Below are 22724 nucleotides of genomic sequence, written 5' to 3'. Positions count from 1 at the left end.
TAATCTTGTGTAAGAACAGTTTTTAGTCCAACTGGAAAGGCAGGTTAGCATGTTCCTGTATCTTTGAGATTTAAAGCCTCTGACCTTTTTCTCTTTGGGTGCCAAAAGCACTTGCATTCCCACCCTCATACTTTAATGCCCCCCATGCCATACCCCTGCGCATGCACACATGAACCCCCCCCGCCCCGTGCATGCGCGCACGGCTTTCTGGGAGCCTGGGGAGGGCAAAAACAGCCTCCCTCGCCCCTCTGGAGGACAGAAACAGCCCATTTTCTGACTTCCAGTTTGCGCGTTCGGTTATTTTTCGCCCTTCAGAGGCTTCAGGGAAGCCTTCCGAAGTTTCCAGAGGGTGAAAAATGGCCCAAGGTGCAAACCGGAAGTTTGGGAATGGACTTCCGGGTCACCCATTGGGCCGTTTTTTCCCGTCCTGAGGCTTCAGGGAAGCCTCCTGAAGTTGCCAGAGGGCGAAAAACAGCCCAATGCATAAACTGGAAGTTGGATTGTTTTTCGCCCTTCAGGGAAGCCTCTGGAAAAGAGCTAAAAATCAAGGCCGAAATCAGCTGGCCATGTGCGCATTGGAGCTGACAGAGCAATGTCTCATGTGCCCTCAGAAATGGCTCCGAGTGCCACAGGTTCACCATCACAGGCCTATGGCCTTAATGTTTAGTTAAGTTAAAACTTATCTCCAACTATTCTGGTAGATCCTGCAATAATTCTGCCATAGTCTTTGTGAAAACAATGATAGAATAGAATAGAATAGAATAGAATAAGCTGGAAGGGACTTTGGAGATCCTCCAGTCCAGCCCCCGGCTTAAGCAGGACAGCTGTTGTATGGAAACAATGCCTAGCATAGTTTTTTTTTAATCTGAAAAATTATGCAACCTAAGAATGTATTAGTAATATGAAATTAAAACAGTGAAATAAAAATCTGTACCATCTAAGTATTAAGTGTGCCTTAACTGTATCACTAATAAACTAATAATTCACAGCCTTAAATTACATTAACATAATGATTAGCATTCAAATTAACTCATTTGGACTGCCTAGATATAAAATGGGCTGGTAGCCAGTATGGATTTACCAATCGCTCAACCTAAGCCAAACTTCCAGACGTAGAATATGAATAAAATGAAGGCAGAATGGAAAAAGATTGATTGTAAGACTCTTGCAAATCAAGATTGCACACTTACATATACATATATAGGAAAAATAAATGGAGCTTGCAATAAAAGATAATAAAGTGGGTTGACTCTCTGTATATTTTCTAATTTAGTTTTGATTAATCCCTTGTGGATTTTACTAAGTTTTTTTTTCCCTGAGCATCACTTGAATTTATATCTTTGAGATGGTAATCAGACTGTTTTCCAAATCTAGTGTTGCTGACACACTTTGATATTTGCATCTCCACAATGAAGGATCTAACCACTGACATAAAAAGCTGGCTGACTGGTTACTTTAGTGGGATTTTGGGCTAGTCAAAACTGCTGATTTTTAAATGCTCAGACTTTGGAGAATATAAATTATCACTAAATTACTGTTCTTTTTGTTTACTTTTTTCATGAATAGGAGTATTTGCTGGAGATATGTAGAAAATTGGCTTGCTCTCATAATTCAATGAGCTGAATTACAACACACATTTGTTTACTTTGTTTATTTTTTTGTTTGTGTATGTATGTGTTTATTAAATGTATTTGCCATCTATCTCGCTGCAAGGCTAGGCAGTTTACAAGAATAAAAAGGAAGAAACGAAAAGAGCATAAACAAGACAAGCCAGTTGCACTAACTGAAGCTTCCAAATGGATTTCAATGCAGAGTGTATTGCGGGGTTCCACCACAAAACCGTGCTCGACTAAACCGCGTCCGACTAAACCGCATAGCTGACGTCATCAACAGGGCGACAACAGCGCGGAGACAGAAGCACACTGTAAGCCCTAAACCTAAAATTAACTCCTAAACCTAAACCTAACCCCCCCAAACCTAACCCTTAACCTAACCCTAAACCTAATCCTAACCCTTAACCTAACCCTAAACCTAACCCTAACCCTTAACCTAACCGTAAACCTAACCCTAACCCTTAACCTAACCCTAAAGCTAACCCTAAAGCTAACCCTAAACCTAAACCTTACCTTAAGTTGAATCGGCTTGCTTTCAAAGCGCTATTTAAAGCGCCCTTCTTTCTCCGCGCTGGCTGTTGTCGCCCTGTTGATGATGTCAGCGACGCGGTTTAATCGGGCGCGGTTTAGTCGAGTGCGGTTTTGACGGGTCACGGTATTGCGGTAGTCAGGACGAGAGATATCTAGGCTACTCTTGTCTAGCTCAGGGAGTCACGATCCAGGAAAGGTCACAGCTGGTGCACAAAACGGAGCGCTCTCCTAATCTTCACACACCCTCAGATTAATAGAGTTGGAAGGGACCTTGTAGGTCATCTAGTCCAACCCTACACACAGGTGGCACACAGAGTCATATCTGTTGGCACAAGAGCCGTCAGCTCCAGTACGCATATTCACGCCAGCCAGCTGATTTTCGGCCTACCCCGGCCCCCAGAGGAAATACCAAGAGTTGGAGGCGAGCAGTGTGGTACATGTGTGGGGGGAGCGTGGGAGGTATGTTGTGTGCGCATGTGCAAGTGAGGGGGTGCTTTGCGTTAGGGGTGCTAGCACATACACATGCTATTGTGCATGCACACTCGCATTTTTGGCACCCAACAACGAAAAGGTTAGCCCTCACTGCCCTACACCATTTCTGACAGATGGCAGTCCAGTCTCTTCTTGAAAGCTTCCAGTGATGAAGCTCCTACAACTTCTGAAGGCAACTTCTGATCCATGGGTTGATTGTTCTCGCTGTCAGAAAATTTCTCCTTATTTCCAGGTTGAATCTCTCCTTGGTCAGTTTCCATCCATTATTCCTTGTCTGACCTTTGAGTGCTTTGGAAAATAAGTTGACCCTCCTCCTCTCTGTGGCAGCCCCTCAAATATTGGAACATTGCTATCATGTCTCCCCTGGTCCTTCTTTTCATTAAACTACACATACCCAATTCCTGCAACTGTTCTTCCTATGTTTTAGTTTCCAGTCCCCTAATCATCTTTGTTGCCCTTCTCTGCACTCTTTCTAGAGTCTCCACATCTTTGTAGTGACCAAAACTGAATGCAGTATTTTAGATGTGGTTTTGTCCACCACCTGCTCTTTAAGTCCAGAAAACCTCTTGGTTGTAAACTGGGTCTAAACAGGGTAGTGCAACCCAGAAGAAAGAATGACAAACACTTGGAACCTGAGGCTCCATGCACTCAAAATCACTCAAGTCATGCCCGGGTTCATTTGTAGACCATTGTCCCTCATCCAAATTACATTACATTAAATGAGCATATTCGGAAGGTAGACATAGTTACTCTCTTGCTTTGGCTATGTTTCTTGATAAATGGGCCATTGCATTAGTGCATTTATTCTCCATCGCACGCATTGCAGAACACAAGAACGCAGTCAGAAAAGAAGAAAAAACTTCCTCCCTTTTCCAGCACCTTAAAGCAACAGGACATGAAATTGATTTTGAAGGAACCAAATTAATCTCCAAAACAGAACTCTTCAACAAGAGAATAATTATGGAAGCCATCAAAATAGAGAAACACGCCCACAACATGAATAAATGTAATGATACCTCCCACCTACCAGACATCTGGAAACCAGCTCTAGTCAACAAACGAAACCCACCCACCACCCAGGTTATTACAACACAAAAGAACAGCAGACACACAGCCAGCACCTCAGCCACACAGGATGATACGAAACAGCCGACCAATCTACAAACATCAACTCCATCTATCAATCAGGATGCAACTACACAGCCAATCAACCCACTTACAGCAATAAAGCCAGCACTCCACACACCCCCACCAAGATTTATAGAAAGACGACAGCTCCGGCCACACCTTACTCGCACAAGCACGAAGCCGAAAACACCAGCCTGAAGATGACGAGTGGGACCTCGCCGAAACGTTGCCAAGACAATCTCAATCTTACATGGAAAAAGACCAGTACACCTGTGAAAAGATTTTCACGGGTATAGGTATGCTGGTCTTTTCCCATGTAAGATTGAGATTGTCTTGGCAACGTTTCAGCGAGGTCTCACTCGCCATCTTCAGGCTGGGTTTTAGGCTCAAAGTGTCATATATATATGCATGTGTTTATTTATGTGTAAATTTGTGACCAGTCCTCACATTTACAACGGCAGCATTCCTGTGCTCATACAGATGACTCTCAAGCTCTTCCAATCAATGAGCGTTTATGACTGTTGCAGAATCCTGTGATCATCCGATCTCCATTTGCACTATTCACAGTGGAGTGCAGTGCAACGGAGAAGTTTGTAACCACACTGTTATGAATATTTCATACCTGAGGAGGAGAAATGTCCTTGGCATATTTAAGATATATTTGATCAATGAGTCATTTCTCTTAATTCCAATGGATTAAAGCTGTTGGAGCTACAAAATTATCTTTGGAATGTTTGCATAACCTTGAGATAGTGCTTACCTTGTTTTCTTCAGGCAGTGCTGTAGGATATTTGTTCTAGTGAAATATTTCTTTTAATTACCTAATTACTTACATTCCAGTTGCTCACATAAATTAAAATCTAATCAATTGTTAATGAGTGAAAACAATTGGCTCTAATTTCTTTGACTTCCCAATAGACTATAAGCCAGATGAATGATATTTTTATGTTCATTAAATAGAAATAAAAATCAAATCTCTGCGAAAAACAGTTTTCAGGGATTTGAACCATCTTTCCAAAAGTGGGTATATTTTATTTTTGGGAGAAAGAGGAAACAAGTAAATGAAAAGGGCGGCCTACAAATATTAATAAATCTCTAAATCTCTAATAATCTTTGATCAAAGACTGAGGATACTATTTTTAGAAATATTTCACGAAAAATATTTAGAAAAGGGAGGGTTAGGATACATAGTACAGTACGTAAGCATTATGAATAGTTAAAGAGGAGGAGAAAAAATGATTGCGTGCTGCAGAAAGAATGACTTCATTTTGAGCCACCGGGATTTTAAGCCGTCAACAAGAAATTACCAAATGTGCAAAGAGAATTCAGCTTTGAATCATTGGTATAAGTGAAATACTGCACCATAAAGAAACCTTTTTAAATAGAATAGAATAACAGAGTTGGAAGGGCCCTTGGAGGTCTTCTAGTCAAACCCCCTGCTTAGGCTGCAAACCCTACACCACTTCAGACAAATGGTTATCCAACATCTTAAAATCTTCCAGTGTTGGAGCACTCATAATTTCTGGAGGCAAGTTGTTCCACTGATTAATTGTTCTAACTGTCAGGAAATTTCTCCTAGGTTGCTTCTCTCCTTGATTCTAAGTTGCTTCTCTTCTTGATTTATATCTCCTTGAATGTATAACAAATTATTAATGCTCCCATTAAAAACCAAGCATCCACCTCTTGGAAAATAGAATTCTTTAAAAAAAATTGGAGGCAACACAGGTAGTCTTTGGTTTATAACCATTCGTTTAGTGACAAGAGCCTTGATGGGGCAGTGGTTAGAGTACTGCAGGCTACTTCTGCTGATTGCCAGCTTCCTGCAATTTGGCAGTTTGAATCTGACCAGGCTCAAGGTTGACACAGCTTTCCATCCTTCTGAAGTGAGTAAAATGAGGACCCAGATTGTTGGGGACAATATGTGACGCTGTAAACCGCTTAAAGAGGGCTGTAAAAGCACTATGAAGCAGTATATAAGTTTAAGTGCTATTGCAGCATTTCCATAGTCACCTGATCAAAATTCAGGGGCTTGACAACTGGTATGTACTTATGACGGCTTCACTGTCCTGGGGTTACGTGATCACCATTTCTAACCTTCCCAACCAGTTTCTGACAAGCAAAGTCCACGACGGGAGCCATTTCCTTATTGACTGCATGATTCATTTAACCAGTGCAGTGATTCACTTAACAACTGTGGCAAAAATAGCTGTAAAATGGGACAAAACTCACTTTACATCTGCCTCACTTAGCAACAGAAATGTTGGGCTCAGTTATGGTCATAAGTCAAGGACAACTTTGACTTACCTCCAATTTGAAAACAACAACATGATTTCTCAGGATGTGGATGCTTGGTTTTCAATGGGAGTGTCAATAATTTTTTATACATTTAAAATGGTTTCTTGATGGTATCTGCCCTTTGTAGAACCCACTCCCTTAACCACCCCACCTCACAGAGTTGTTATTGTGTGGAGAAAATAGGAGGAGGGGGGCTTATGTACAAATTAAATGCAGGACACAAATCAGGTAAGTTGCTAGCAGTGGTGGGATTCAGCCAGTTCGCACCACTTCGCGAGAACCGGTTGCTAATTTTCTGAGCAGTTAGTTGAACTGGTTGTTGGAAGAAATCATTAGGGCAGAGAATCGGTTGTTAAATTATTTGAATCCCACCACTGGTTGCTAGCTGAGAGACAGCAGGCCAACAGACATCTGAGGCTCATTTGGCCAGTAATCAGCTTAAAATACTTTTGATTATTCAAGTAACCAAAATATTTGCAGCTATTTTAAAAGCTCATGTTTTGTTCATTGTAAGAGTGAGCTTGCATTGATGATACAAGCATTCTCACAATCCGATGGACCACTTCACGAATCTCTAATTCCTAGGCTGCTTTGGCAATGAGACACACGCGCACTGCAGACTGGGTGAAAATGGTGGTTTCTGGTTAAACCAGAACACTTTTTATTAGGAAAGTTCAAAGAAAGCTAGTCAGCAGTTTAATACAAACAAAGAATCTCACAGTATGTTACAAATCACTTCTTGATTACACATTCTGGCAGAAAGGCAGGGAGGAGGGACAAAAGGTACTTTTTGATAAGGGGAAATGAGGAGGTATGGAATTGTAAGCTACATTAGGCATATGGGAATGACTGATTTGTTACACGAGGCGACAAAAGGATGCAAGGCTAATTCTGTGTGTTTATATCTCAGATAATAGAGGCCTCTCATCTCTGTGTGTATCTGTGTATTGCTATTCACATAGACACTCGAAATGAATTCGGCTTCCTTATCTAAAGCTTTCCCAGGACTGTTTTTTCCATATGGCTCTTGGCAAATGTTCACTGGGATCCTTTTGATCCAGATAGATATTGAGATATTCTATCCTATCCTATTGATCCCAGCTAATTTCACCCAGCCAATTATGGGGTAATTTCCCACATCTCCTCCTTTTTTATTTTTTAAATGGAAGCAATTGCCATGGGTTGTTTCTTTCTCACAAATCCCCCTTCCATTGGATATCCAGGGATTATTAATTCTGATGTATTGACACTTATTAATAATGCGTGATGCTTCTGGATAGTCGCGTCCGCAATACTCTGCATAGTGGATCTCAATAATGGTATTATGCATGGCAACATAGTTAATCCCAAAAATATCATCCCAATAAAAAATAAACCTTGCTTCCAATTGTTAAAAATACCTCCAAGCCAACCGTCAGTGTCCAATATGCCTTTCCAAGTTTGTACAGGAACATGTGCAGTTTGTATCATAGTTCGAGTTATTTTTTCTATCACAATTCCAGAATCATCAATTTGTATACAACAATTACTAAGATTAAATTTATCACACACTCCGCCTTCGGCAGCGAGCAAATAGTCTAAGGCTAAACGATTTTGCATAATATAAGTTCTTGACAATACACTTTCTTTTGCAAGCTTAGTTAATGCCAATGCAGTTTCATTTGTAATTATTTCTAATACAGCTTGTAATCTAATAATGCGATTTATCATATATATCGGCGTTCTATATCCCCACGAACCGTCTTGTGCCCACGTCGCAGGATCATAATATGCAATAATTCTCTCAGGGGGCCACTCATCATCCTTCCAGTTACCTATTTTTATCCCTTTAGCAAGATCTATTGTACGTTTACGTCTTTCAAGAGTATCATATACAGGGACTCCCAATTTTTGTTTTTTCTCTATAGGCATTAGGAAGAATGAAGGTTGAATCGCTCCCAAGATGCATGACCCATACCACCCCGCGGGTAACATATTATAGGCAAAATTACCACATATCCAATATAACCCATCAGGTGAATTCCACACAATAGTATCATTTTCAGGGTCTGAAAGTCCTCGTAACTTAGTTACTTCCAGCAATGAGTTTTCAGGTTTGGTCATATTAGTTTGTGAAACCCAAGTGTTATTTTCCCACTCATTAGAACATTTTAAAAATCCCATAGGTTTATTTCTTTTAGTCTGATTATTTTTATTTCTGGTATAACATATGTGACCTATTATATGAGAGGTAACTTGCCAGGTTTCATTGAAGTTGTTGTTAAAGGTGAAGTTCCCTTTCCATTGAGCTATTTCAGTATAGTTTGCTTCTTGTACATGCCATGGCCAGCGATCTCCCATAGTGGTTCCTCCACATACAAAACAATTTTTTAACATAAGTTCTGTAGCAACTTCTTGAGCCAAATTAATAAACATATTTTTTGCTTTTGGAGGTGTAGGTAGATCGTTAAGTTTAGCAATCTCCTGCTCATAACTCCAAAAAAACTTTACAGGTTGATTTGTCAATTTTGTTGCTTCAGTCTTTACAATAATATATCCATAAGGATCCTTTCCTGCTTTATCTATACCAATACCATAATGATAGTATCGGGTACCTAAAGTACCTGCTACCTGCGCAGAAAGGCAGAGTGGTGTGCAGTGATGGGATTGACAATCAGTAGTGACTGGAGTAATAGAAAGATCGAAATTGTTAGGTCCATAGCCACTTGTATACCAATATACACTCGGTTGGGTATAGCCTCCATGTGCTGAGAGTGTTGAGCGAGTGAATAAATATCTGTGGTTTTGGATATATGATTGTTCCCACGACTGTCCTCCACAGGTTACCCCTGTGGATCCTGTTCCTTGCCCTATAGCAATTGCTAAACATGTATCAAAACAAACAGTAATGGGTGCCATTCCCTTTGAAACATTATGGGCTATGTATCCTGATAATCTTTGTGCTGTAAGAAATTGATGTTTTAAACTAGATCCTCCTTTATAGCCATAAACATAGATGCTACTTGTTATAGGTCCTACCGCTTTTGGTTCATAACATTGTATCCCATTTGGTGTATAGCATTGATTGTATTGTGTATTGTTATGTGTGCATGGTGGTATTAAAGTTCCATTGCATTCAGGTTTCATAGTATAATATATTAAGGTCATGGAAATTGTTTTGCCTTGTTTGGTTTTTTGTAAACAGGCTGTGCAAATGTCCTCTTTTATCTCTCTTTTTGTTAGGTGGTGAGAGTTGTCTCCTCCCATCTCTTGTTGATAACTCAATAATGTTAAGAACCACTCACTAACTGGGGGAAATTTTATACTTGCTCTTGAGGTTACTTCTGTTTTTATTATTTTATTAGGTAACCCTTTTTGGTATTGTGTGCATTGATACCAACCTATAGAATTTTCTGTGATTTTTACTTTAATGTGTGATAAACAGCCGTTCTCTTTCGGGTGTGAAATACCTCTCACATTTTGGATTGCCTTTTTGAATTTTGCAGGCAAAAATTGCCATGTAATTAAACACGCTGCAGCTGGATTTTTCAAATAACAAGTTAAGGTAACTTGTGTATTGGCTTCTCCGTATGTATTGTGAGGGTAGATGCATATCCCTTGAGAATTGCAGTTTTCCCCATTGGAGTATGGAATGATCGCTCTTTTTGAGTGGTTGTGTGTGAAAGGAATTTCTTGAATATCCTCCACTATTCCCTTCTTATTTTTGCGTTCATATTCACATGCCCCCCATACAATTAAAAGCACAATTCCCATTCCCAACATCATTACCAGAAGGTGTAACAGAAAATGCTTACAAGACATCGGAGGAGCCCAAAAATCCCAAAAACCCATTTCCTGTCCAGGCGAAGGTCCTCTGAAAAATGGGCATCGGGGCTGACGTACTCTGGGAACATGTGACCGGCCAACGACCTGTTCCGGACGGATTTTCATCTTGAGTACTAGATATCAAAAGAGGGGTCAAGAGATCCTTGGTGATAATGGTTATAAAAAGGATTGTCAATAGCTTGTTGTACTGTTGGTGTGATACGAAGTTCAGTGTGAGAAGGATTGGTATAGGAAAAATTTTCCTCAAGATACTGTTCAATTATCACAATGTCACACGGGATCCTGCAGTCAACGCACAGCTCACAGGAATAACAGTGGGAGCAGCAGCAATTCTAGTCGTCTGTTGTTTGAAACAAAAGGGATAGGCTTGCTTCGGGATCCTTTTTATCATCTGTCTTCACTGGTCTCTCATGAAACGGTCGTACGCATCTTCCAGGAACCCACAACACTCTGTCCGGGAGTTGCACAGCAGCGTATCCACGTCCCCAGGTAACGAGCTCCACTGGGCCCTTCCACTGAGGGTCTGGTAATTGTCTGTAATAAACAAGAGGGTGGGGAGAAACTACGCTATGCTGAAAATGTCTTTCCCCAGCTGTGGAAGCTATGGGTGAGCCTGTAAGATTTAAAAAATTCTGTGTGTATAAGGCTTTACTCAAACGGTTTTGGATTTCAGGCAGCCCTATCTTAAAGGGGCCTTGCTGTTTATCAAGCATCATTTTTAGTGTTAAATTTGCTCTTTTTACAATTCCTTGTCCTTGGGAATTGTATGGGATGCCAAATTTATGGACAATTTTCCATTGATCACAAAAGGTAGCAAATGCAGCGCTACTGTATGCGGGTCCATTATCTGTTTTAATCTCCAGGGGGCTTCCTAAGACTGAAAAAGAGCGCATACAATGGTTGATCACTTGTTTGGTTGCTTCCCCCCGCTGTGGGCTTGCAAAAATAAAACCTGAAAAGGTATCCACTGTGACATGAATATATTTCCAGGGTGCGAAAGAAGGGTATTGTGTGATATCCATTTGCCATATCTCACATCGTTTAATTCCTCGGGGGTTAACTCCCATAGGAATTGCGTTACCTTGCCTGCTACAGGTTGAGCACTGCTGGATGATTGCTACAGCCTCAGTTTTTGAAATTCCAAACATCTTCACTAAGGCTTTTGCATTTTGATGAAAATACTCATGGCTTTCCCATGGAGTTGCAAATCCAATAAAACTTTCCCTAGCGGCTTTGTCTGCATAATCATTTCCCTCTGTTAGTATTCCAGGAAGTGACTGGTGACTCCTAATATGAGCCACAAAATATTGAAATTTTCTATCCATAATTAATTGCTATAACTGTAAAAACATATCTAACAATTGCTTATCTAAGGCTGGTGAAAGATAGGCATCAAACAAGTTATTAATCACTTGGTAAACATACAATGAATCCACAATTAAATTAAATGTTTGGTCTTTTAATTTCTCAAATGCTAATATGGATGCAGCCAACTCAGAACGCTGTGCTGAACTCTGAGGGTGCGTGTGGTAAGTTATCCACTGTCCTGAGATTTGATACACACATGCACCCCTGTTCTTAGTTCCGTCAGCAAAAACTGTAACTGCATTTTTAATTGGCAGTTTACTTTGTAAGGAAGTCAATTGTAAATGTTGTAGATTCAGTAACAAAAACCTATAATCTGTGGGATAGTGGTATTTAATTGTCCCTAAATAGTCACTTAAGGCCAATTGAAGTGCATCTGATATTTGAAAATATTTTTCCCACCAAGGTAGTGGATATGGAATGTAAAAAGTTTCTGGATCCGTAAAAAGTTTCTGGATCCGTTCCCAGTGTAGCTCGAGCTCTCTCTCTTAACTTTATAATTATCTGGGATAACAATAGAGGTTTTGTTGAAACTGTTCTCCCCGGGCTGTTTGCTAAGTGTATCCATTCAATCACTAACACTTTGTTCTGTTGTGTTTGCAACAAACACCCTGTGGGCAAGTTTTTGGTATTGAAAATAGCAGCTGAGATAGGAACGTGTGAAACCATCCTGTCCACCCAAGTCTTTGTTAGGGCTGCCTCAATCACCTGATACACTCTTTTTCTTTGTCCCCTATGGTTAGTATAGCAGCAGGCTCCTTTCCTCCTGCCAGCAATGCAAATAAGGGTTGTAATTGACTCGTAGTTAATCCCATGTAGGGACGTGCCCAGTTAATTGAACCCAAATATTGTTGTAACTGCACCAAACTACATTTATCCATTTCAGGTAGTTTTGGAATTACTGGTGAGGCATGAGATGTCATGATTCTATGTCCCAAATATAAATATGGTGGCATAGTTTGAATTTTTTCTGAAGCAATTTTAAATCCTTTATCATTAAATACTTGTGAATGTGCATCCTGTGCATTCTTTTCTATTGCTAGCAAGATATCATCCATGTAGTGGTAGAATAGGATACCTTTATACTTGGCTCTAAAATGTTTTAAAATATTATTAATATAATATTGACAAAGCGTTGGGCTATTTAGCATTCCCTGGGGTAAAACTTTCCACTGATACCTTACTGTTGGCTCACTATAATTTAGTACAGAAATTGTAAATGCAAATAATACTCTGTCCTTTTTATGTAAAGGTATTGAGAAGAAGGCATCTTTTAAATCAATAACTGTTAAAGCATAATTTTGAGGAATGATATTAGGATTTGGTAATCCGCATTGCAGGGGTCCCATGGGACAAATCACTTCATTTATCTTTCTTAAATCTTGAAGCATTCTCCACTTCCCTGATTTTTTCTTAATTAAAAATACAGGAGTATTATAAGGGCTATTTGACAATTCTATTTTTTTTATCTAATAACAACTGTTGCACAATTTCTTTTAAGGCTTCTAATTTAACAATAGGGAGGGGCCACTGTTCAATCCAAATTGGGTCATTGTTTTTTAATGTAAGTTTCATTAAAGGGTCCATTTCATTTATTCTTAATACAAAACATTCATTACCATCAGTTCAAAGAGCTATATGTAAGCCAATGAGCTCTATTTTCTTACTGTCTCTCTCCCTCTAGGTCTGAAAGCAGTTACACACACACGTCTCTCTCTCCCCCCTTCTCCTGTTTCCTTCCAAGGAAAGGCTCAGGGGGAAAAGGGGGGGGGGTGGAACTCACGCATGCAATCACTTTAAGTTAGCTCAGGGCTGAACAATTCTACAAACGGCTATCCTGCTCTTTAAAACATGCTTTCTCTCAACAAATTTGGAAATGATAATACAAAGGCATACACACATCCCATTAAACAACTTTGCAACTTACTGTTTCTTTATATGAAAGAAATCAAAGTACGTGCATTCCAACTTTTACCATTTAACATATATTAACACTGCAATCAAACTGCTTGTGTAAATTAACTTCACATGCAAAATCCTTTGTCATGCATTCTTCAAACAGCGAGGAATTTCAGAGAGCAGTTTAAATCCTAACTACTCTTCTCACTCTCCCGGCTTCAAGCCAAAGCCCATTTACAAACTTCAAACATCAATTTTAGTCAATTCTCCTCTTTCTCTTTACCTCTATTCACTTTCTTTTTTCTCTCTACCTCTCTCTCACTCTTTTATCACTCTTTCTCTACCTTATTCCAAAGTCAGGGTTGCCCCAAACTGAGACAACAAATCTCTCCCCCACAAATTAACATGCAATTTTAAAATAACCGGTCGGATACGTGCCTTAATCACAGAACCTGGGATGGACACCTAAGAATTGTTTTAACAGACATTACATCAAAGTAATCAAGTCCAATTACCTAGGTCTTCCCATTCAGTCAGGCTTTACCTCATTACTTACTAAATTTCTTACTTTTGCTCGAAGTTATGCCCATTCTATCTCCTTAAACACATCATTTGCATCTGGGTGGGGCTCGAGCTCTACTTTTCTTTTAAAAGACAACTATTACAGCTGCAACAATTTTCATCTGATGGTGGCCAGAAAGTCAGCAAATTTGTTACAAAATTGAACACTTTAAATTCCCTGTCTTTTGGATTGAAAACATCTTATCTACAATTACCTTGAGGGTGCACAAAAACTTAGGCACACATTCATGCATGCATAAAAACATTTTTTATTTTTTTTTTCATTCCAATTCAGATCTGACACAGGCTTTTGTAATTAGAGCTGCAAAGAGTGCAGGTTTCTGAGAAATGAAACATCTGTGAAAAAGTTTCAGGTGCTCAGGCAGAAAAATGTGCTTAAAGCAATCAGAAGAGAAATCAGAAGAATCAGTAAGCAAGAACTCCTTGAGACATGAAATTAGATGAGGAAAGACTAGGAGAGACATTGCAAGAGGGACATCGTGGGGGGTAATGGAAGAAAGGTAGCCGGGATCACCGGAAGAAAATAGGAAGAGCCAGGCAGATTCACTTGCCAAGAGATTGAAATAAAAAGAAAGATAAGAAGCAGTCTTTTGTGTGAGGCTGGCTAAATGCCCCCGACTATGAGTCAGGTTGGAAAGCAGGCAGAAGCGTCTTCTAAAAAAGGGTGAAGCCAAAATCTTACGAGATATAAGATCCCTGTGGGGATACATGATTAAGGGAGTTGCCCACATTTTGGACAAGGAGTTTTTGCTCCCGGGGCTCTACATTGATTTTTAAAATGTCCAGTTTTTCCACAATTAAAACAATTTCCCTTTCTAGGGCCTTTAGGTTTTTGATTATTTTGGCTAATTACTAGCGCATCAGCCACCAGTTGCGTCTGATAGGCAACTGATATCATTAGTTCTTTTCTGGCTAATGCGTTACTAATTTCCCTATTTATTACTTTTTGCAATTTTTCTATAACCTCTGTTGCTACCTCTTCACCATGATGCAAACAAAGGGCAGTGAAAACAGTCTTCCAATTTATCAATATGGATGGAGGTGCTCTAGGCTCCTCATATAAATAAGAACCTATACCTGTCCATGTTTTAATATCCAATAATCCATATGGGGGATATAATGGACAGTTTTGCCAAATATATTTCAATAATTCCTGAACCCCTTTTTTTGTAGGAAGTTTACCTCTATTCTTTAATATAATTTTGTGAGCTCCAACTATTTGTCTAATTTCCTTAAGGTGAGCGATCTGCTCTTTAGACAAATGTCCAATTTCCTTAAGGCGAACCACCTGTTCTTTAGATAAATCTGTCCCCATACTTACGGATTGGCCTGGGTAAGAGATGGGGGTGTTGGGCACGCGATGAGTCCGTCCGACCTGTCCGGGCCTCCCTGCGTCGCACCTCGACTGATTCCTGGCGTTGTGAAATGGATCACGTCGGAGGTCACCACTTGTGAGAGTGAGCTTGCATTGATGATACAAGCATTCTCACAATCCGATGGACCACTTCACGAATCTCTAATTCCTAGGCTGCTTTGGCAATGAGACACATGCGCACTGCAGACTGGGTGAAAATGGTGGTTTCTGGTTAAACCAGAACACTTTTTATTAGGAAAGTTCAAAGAAAGCTAGTCAGCAGTTTAATACAAACAAAGAATCTCACAGTATGTTACAAATCACTTCTTGATTACACATTCTGGCAGAAAGGCAGGGAGGAGGGACAAAAGGTACTTTTTGATAAGGGGAAATGAGGAGGTATGGAATTGTAAGCTACATTAGGCATATGGGAATGACTGATTTGTTACACGAGGCGACAAAAGGATGCAAGGCTAATTCTGTGTGTTTATATCTCAGATAATAGAGGCCTCTCATCTCTGTGTGTATCTGTGTATTGCTATTCACATAGACACTCGAAATGAATTCGGCTTCCTTATCTAAAGCTTTCCCAGGACTGTTTTTTCCATATGGCTCTTGGCAAATGTTCACTGGGATCCTTTTGATCCAGATAGATATTGAGATATTCTATCCTATCCTATTGATCCCAGCTAATTTCACCCAGCCAATTATGGGGTAATTTCCCACAGTTCATCTAGGGCGGGGGTCGGCAACCTTAAACACTCAAAGAGCCACAAAGGTCCTAACCGGAAGCCCCCCCTTCAATTCTGGAGCCAACAGGAAGTCTGGTTTCCCCACCATAGAGTCTCCTCCTAGCATGATGTCCTTTTTCCTCTACCTGTCCTAACTGAAAGCCCTATCAATTGTGGAGCCGACCGCAAAACCCACCCCTTGCCATAGAGTCTCCTCCTGGCATGTCATGCTTTCCCCCACCTAAATGGAAGCTCCTCTCAAAATTGTGGTACCAACAGGAATTGCTGACCCCTGATCTACTGAATGGGGGAATTTGGCTTGTCTCCTTTGACCTCAGTTGGATGAGAGTTGGGGGAGAATGTGAGTTGGCTTCACCACTGTTGGAACGGTGAGGAATGGATAAGACTTATTAGAATCATCACAATAATGTAACTGGCATTGATAGAAATAACAGAATAACAGAATTGGATGGGATCTTGGAGGTCTCCAAAGTCCAGTCGATCCCTGCTCAAGCAGGAGGCCTATACTCTTCCAGACAAGTGGCTGTCCAATCTCTTAAAAGCCTCCTGTGATGGAGCACCCATTATTTCTCGAGGCAAACAGATCTTTGAAATCTAAATTCCGCTTCTGCATCCTAATGGAAAAGTTCAACTCCACTGTGCTGGGTGACAGGAATTGTTCCAGTGAGGTGCAGGAATGGAGAACTTTGGGATCAGAGAGCCACACTCTGCATCTTGCTAGAGGAGCTTGCTCTCCTCAAGGCATGGAAAGAAACTATTTGGTGGGCTGTAGTAATAGATCTTGGATCTTTGGAACCTGAGCTGTATTTCCACAGATCAGAAGATCTTCAGTGAGCAGAAAATCCCAACTGCAAAGGATGAATTGGCAAGTTGCAAAAACACTTCAGAAACTATAGCAAACTATTTCTGCATAATTAACAAAACAACATGAATTGCTCCATCTATTCTAATTTTTACTTGATTCATTTCTTCTTTAGTATTCGGAGCAGTTACTAAATGAGTAATTCTTAAAAGTAATCTGATTTGTATTTGTAACGATGCACATTTTAAAAAACTAAATAGTTTAGCGGAAAAGCTGAATCTGTCTTCTTGTCCATTTTACTTTGTAGAAATGGTACTTTTAAAACCTTGGCATTGTTTGTGCTCTTTAATATCACCTTTTTACTGTATCACAAATGAAATACATTGCATTTTACTGTGAGAAAACATGAAGCGAAATCCTGAAATTAAATCCTGGTTAGAATAAAGTTTTTCTTTTAATCAGTTACCGTGTTTGAAGAAACTGAAGTGAGTCATTACTAGTTTAATGTTGATGCGTCATTATCTGCTTGTTAAAAATCTGCAGAAATTGTTGTGGAATAGTGTTGCCATGACTTCATAATATTTTCCTAAATATGCTTATTTTTATTTTGTCATTGCATAGCATTAGTGCTGGGAACAGGTTTTAGGATTAATTTATTCTTAGTCCATGAGAAAGTGGTTTATTAATAGAAATGCTTTGACGTATCTGTTTGAAAAATGTGTATGTTTTTATCATTAATGTACAAGTAAATCAAACAGCTTTAAATGATTTGTGTAATTATAATTTTAAATATGATATGATGGATTTTAAGATATGTTTAAATACATATAGGATTAAAACTCTCCCAATCTTTTGGATTCTTTCATTTATTTCCGTTTTCAACCATTTTGTTTGCAATTTTCAATTTTATCTTTGCCACTTCCAGCTTATTTAAATAATGGATTGAAAATATTGCTGGGATTTCTTCTTGGCCTTAATAGCATATTGGTGATTTTATTCGTCTCATATCACCTTCATCTTCTTTTGCAGTATTGTGGAGGACTTCAGATCTTGCATATTTTTCCTTGGCATGACAAAGTAGTGAAATTCTCTGGATCTGCATCTTTCTTGGTCTATCTTTCCTTTACCATATCAAAGTGCTTCAGCAATGCAGAGAAGTTTGTAGCCTGATCTGTTAGCATATCACTTGGTGTACCTATCCTACTGAACAGCTTCAGTACAGTATTTCATTGGCAATGACTTTGCAATTAATATCTACAAGGCTGTCTTGTTCTATAACCAAAGATAAAGAATCCAGGTAGTCCTCAACCTCTCTTTGGCCAGACTGGATTGAAACTGGAGTCAGAGGAGGGGAGCCCAGAGGCGTGGCTTCAGCTTCAACCCAGTCTCAAGGCCAATTGGCTGTGATAATACCATCTCTGCACCATCCTGCAAACTCACTCTGGAAAACTACGGAGAAATTTCCTGACAGCAAGAACAATTAATTAGTGGAACAACTTGCCTTCAGAAGTTGTGAATGCTCCATCACTGGAGGTTATTAAGAAGAGACTGGACAGCCATTTGTCTGGAATCAAACAGGGACTCCCAAGTCCCTATATGATTCCAGACAAATTGGCAGCGAGTTGAAGTAGAAGACCTCCCAAGAAGTCCCTTCCAACTCTGTTATCTTGCAGAGGGAGACCACAACTTACAACAGTTCATTTAGTGACCATTTGAAGTTACTAAAAATGACTTATGACCATTTTTTAAACTTATGACTGTTGCAGCATCCCCATGATTGTGTGATCAAAATCCAGATGCTCCACTAGGACCAGGGGTTGGGAACCTTAAATACTCAAAGAGCCAAAAAGGTCCTAACCGGAAGCCCCTCATTCAATCCTGAAGCCGACTGGAAGTCCTGTTTCCCCACCATAGAGTCTCCTCCTAGCATGGTGTCCTTTTTCCTCTACCTGTCCTAACCAAAAGCCCTATCAATTGTGGAGCTGACCGAAAAACCCGCCCCTTGCCATAGAGTCTCCTCCTGGCGTGCCCTGCTTCCGCCCCCCCAAAAAACCGGAAGCTCCTCTCAAAATGTTGTGCTGACTAGCAACAGGGAGCCACAGCAGAGGGATGAAAGAACCACATGCGGCTCCAGAGCCACAGGTTGCTGATCCCTGGATTAGACATAGCCAGTTCCTGCAACTGTTCATCAAATGTTTTAGCCTCCAAACCCCTAAACATCTTTTTGGTCTTCTCTACCCTCTAAAGTTTCAACATTTTTTTTGTATCATGGTGATACTGTATAACTGGACACAATATTCCAAGTATGGTCTTATCAAGGCAATATATAGCAATATTATCACTTCATGTGATCTTGATATTATTCCTTTGTTGATTCAGTTGAGGATTGTTTTGGCTTTTTTGGCACCTGCAGCACCCTGTTGACTTATCTTAACTTAAGTGCTTGTCTGCTGAGACTCCCAGAACCCCCTCTTACAATTACTACTATTGAGCCAGATGTCCAGCCTAGTCTAAAGGTAAAGGTTCCCCTCGCACATATGTACTAGTCGTTCCTGACTCTAGGGGGTGGTGCTCATCTCCGTTTCAAAGGCCGAAGAGCCAGCGCTGTCCAAAGACGTCTCTGTGGTCATGTGGCCGGCATGATTAAACGCCAAAGGTGCACGGAATGCTGTTACCTTCCCACCAAAGGTGGCTCCTATTTTTCTACTTGCATTTTTTACGTGCTTTCAACCTGCTAGGTTTGCAGAAGTTGGGACGAGTAATGGGAGCTCACTCCATTACGCGGCGCTAGGGATTCGAACCGCTGAACTGCCGACCTTTCTGATCAACAAGCTCAGCGTCTTAGCTACTGAGCCACTGCCTCCCTCTCAAATATGCTCAGATAATCAAAATAGAAATTCAATTCATGCCTATAGAGACCATTGTATAGCCTAAAAACAAGATTACTAAGGAGTATGTTCAGTATTGGACATAAATTGTAATAGTATGAAGGTTGGAATGGGCAAGAAATTTCTGATGAATCTTAGCTATTGGATTTTTAGATACAATCAACAAAAACTGTATTTCAAGGCAGAAATAAGGGATGAAGAGTCAAAAAAAGTGATTGTTTATTTTGCAACTTCAAGATTAAGCTTTTTTTTCAAATCCTGCTGAAGCTCTGGAGTGATTAGTCAGCTTTATGTTAATTTGGAAGCTAAGTAGACATTTGTATGTATCAGCAGATCTCAGAGTGCAATTTTATGTCGTGGAAGGAACACGTATACATTGCAGCTCTTGATTCCTCTGCAGTTTTCTGAGACGTAATTGTTGTTTCAATTAGTCTCTCCTCATTTCTCAAGAATGACATTGTGGGAATGGATTCTTGGGGCAGAGTCTCACAGTTCATGTCCACTGACAAATATTCAAGAAAGCACCAGTTGTGCCCAGGCTTTGTCGTAACTTGTGCCATTCAGAGAGATTTAAGTGGCTCTATCTGAAAAAAATTCACTTCTACCGTCGTCAGCTGCTATACTGTAAGATCTCATCAAGAGCTCTGCTGCTATTCTGATACAACATGACTTTGACCATTGTTTCTCAGTTTTAACATTAAATGCATAAGGTAAAGGTTCCCCTCGCACATATGTGCTAGTCCCAGGATGGTGAACCTATGGCACGCGTGCCACAGGTGGCACGTGGCGCCATTTGTCTGGGCATGTGAGGCGTTGCCCTGTCAGCTGGCCAGTGACTTTAGCCTTTTTTTGAGGCCATTTTTTGCCCTCCCCAGACTCCAGAGGCTTTATAAGAGTCTGGGTAGGGCAAAAACAGCCTCCCCCTCCCCCCCTCCCGGAGGCCATCCGGAGGCTTCAAGAACCAGGTTTGCTCGTAGGGTCATTTTTAGTCCTCCAGAGCCCTCAGAGAAGGCTCCAGAGGGCTTAAATCATCCCTATCAGCAAACTAGAAGTCTGTTCCTGAACCTCCGGTTTGCACTTCTGGTTTTTTGCGCGCCGGAGGCTTCAGGGAACTCCTGAAGCCTCTGGAGGGCCTGCGGGGGGGGCTGTTTTCACTCTCCCCCAGGCTGCTATAAAGCCTCTGGAGCCTGTGGAGGGCAAAAAAAGCATGCAGAAAATGGGGGGGGGGGGTTGTTGCACCTGTTATGTGTGCATGTGGCTGGGGGGGTGTCACGCATTGCATTATGGGTGCAGCACGCCCGTGCACGCCCCGCCTGCGCTCCCCCCGCTTACAACACACAAACCAAAAAGGTTCGCCATCGCTGTGCTAGTCATTCTTGACTCTAGGGGGCAGTGCTCATCTCTGTATCAAAGCCAAAGAGCCAGCACTGTCAGAAGATGTTTCCGTGATCATGTGACTAAATGCCAAAGGCGCACGGAATGCTGTTACCTTCCCACCAAAGGTGGTCCCTATTTTTCTACTTGCAGTTTTACATGTTTTCGAACTGCTAGGTTGGCAGAAGCTGAGACAAGTAACGGGAGCTCACTCCGTTACGTGGCACTAGGGATTCGAACTGCTGAATTGCCGACCTTTTTTTTGATCAACAAGCTCAACGCCTTAGCCACTGAGCCACTGTATCCCATATTAAATGTATAGTGGTCCTTAATATTTTATTGGTGTTAGCTGTCACCAGGATTTTTTAAGGCCATGTTTGGCAGAATAAAAGGGACAGCAAATTGTAATTTTTTTATTAAAAAAAAGAAAGAGAGAAAATGTGTTTCTTATTAAACCATGTTTTGTTTTTTAATTTGCAGAATTTGAAGAACCAGGTTTTACGGACCCTGCATTGAGACAAGGTGGCTTGAGATGTCTGGCTCCTATGAGGATTCTGTTGAGGTTTTTAGTGATAGCTTTTGGGAGGTAATTCTAATTTTGTTTAAGTGTGTCTGAAACAGAATGTTGACTGGTGGCTTGTCTAAAACATGATGAGCTCAAAATGTTTTCAGTGTTCTGAACTTGAAACAGGAACCCAGCTGCTGTTGTTAGTTGTGAAGTTGTGTCCGACTTATTGCGACCCCATGGACAACTTTCCTGTCCTCTACCATCCTCCGGAGTCCATTTAAGCTCATGCCTACTGCTTCAGTGACTCCACCCAGCCACCTCATTCTCTGTCATCACATTCTTCTCTTGCCCTCAGTCTTTCCCAGCATTAGGTTCTTCTCCAGTGAGTCCTTCCTTCTCATTAGGTTGCCAAAGTATTTGAGTTTCATCTTCAGGATCTGGCCTTCTAAAGAGCGGTCAGGGTTGATCTCCTCTAGGACTGACCGGTTTAATTGCCTTGCAGTCCAAGGGACTCTTTAAATTTATCCAAAAGGAGTCTTTAAGATAAATTTCATGATGGAGGGTATGCGTCTTATCAGAAATGAGATTAAAAAAAATAACTGCTGCTAAAGATAGTTTCTGACTTATGACTAATCATTTAATGATCGATTGAAATTACAACTACTTCAAAAAGAGAGTTTTACAGCTCAAGTAGAATTCGGCTGAGAGTTACGGGGCCAAAGTCACTCAGCCAGCTTTTCCTCACTGGCTTTCATGCCTAAGGCAGGATGAGTCAAAGTGGTGCAGTGGTTAGAGTGCAGAACTGTAGGCTCCTTCTGCTGACTGCTGGCTGGCTCCAATTTGGCAGTTCAAATCTCACTAGGCTCAAGGTTGACTCAGCCTTCTGTCCTTCTGAGGTAAAATGAGGACCCAGATTGTTGGGGACAATATGCTGGCTCTGTAAACCATTTAGAGAGGGCTGTGTAGTTATATATAAGTCTAAGAGCCGAGGTGGCGCACTTCACTTCAGGCCACTTCAGCTGACTGCTATCTGCAGTTCAGCGGTTCTAATCTCACCGGCTCAAGGTTGACTCAGCCTTCCATCCTTCCGAGGTGGGTGAAATGAGGACCCAGACTGTGGGGGCAATATGCTGACTCTGTAAACCGCTTAGAGAGGGCTGAAAGCCCTATGAAGCGGTATATAAGTCTAACTGCTATTGCTATTGCTAAGTACTATTGCTATTCTCCTGGGTTTCTGGCCAGATGCCTTAACCTGACTAACATTGGATAGCATTTTAGATCAGAAATGAGCTTTATTTGACTGCAGCCAAAGCAGG

At 40.8% G+C, this 22724-nt stretch overlaps 1 protein-coding gene across 3 annotated transcripts in view; it reads left to right on the top strand.

Moving 5' to 3' along the window:
• The window catches only part of PACSIN2 (protein kinase C and casein kinase substrate in neurons 2), a 62862-nt gene that overhangs the window by 9795 nt on the left and 30343 nt on the right, over positions 1–22724 (top strand). For 2 of the 3 annotated variants that reach the window (XM_032220885.1, XM_032220884.1), the window contains exon 2: positions 21381–21486. The exons of the other annotated variant lie outside the window; for it this stretch is intronic. In XM_032220885.1, coding sequence (XP_032076776.1) covers positions 21433–21486 — 54 coding nt within the window. In that variant the 5' untranslated portion in view covers positions 21381–21432. The remainder of the gene's footprint in view (positions 1–21380; positions 21487–22724) is intronic. 3 annotated transcript variants of the gene reach the window in all.

Source organism: Thamnophis elegans, chromosome 7 (assembly GCF_009769535.1).
Source record: "Thamnophis elegans isolate rThaEle1 chromosome 7, rThaEle1.pri, whole genome shotgun sequence".
Lineage (NCBI taxonomy): Eukaryota > Metazoa > Chordata > Lepidosauria > Squamata > Colubridae > Thamnophis > Thamnophis elegans.
Note: the sequence above shows the minus strand (reverse complement) of the source record. Positions and strands in the feature narration are given on the sequence as shown.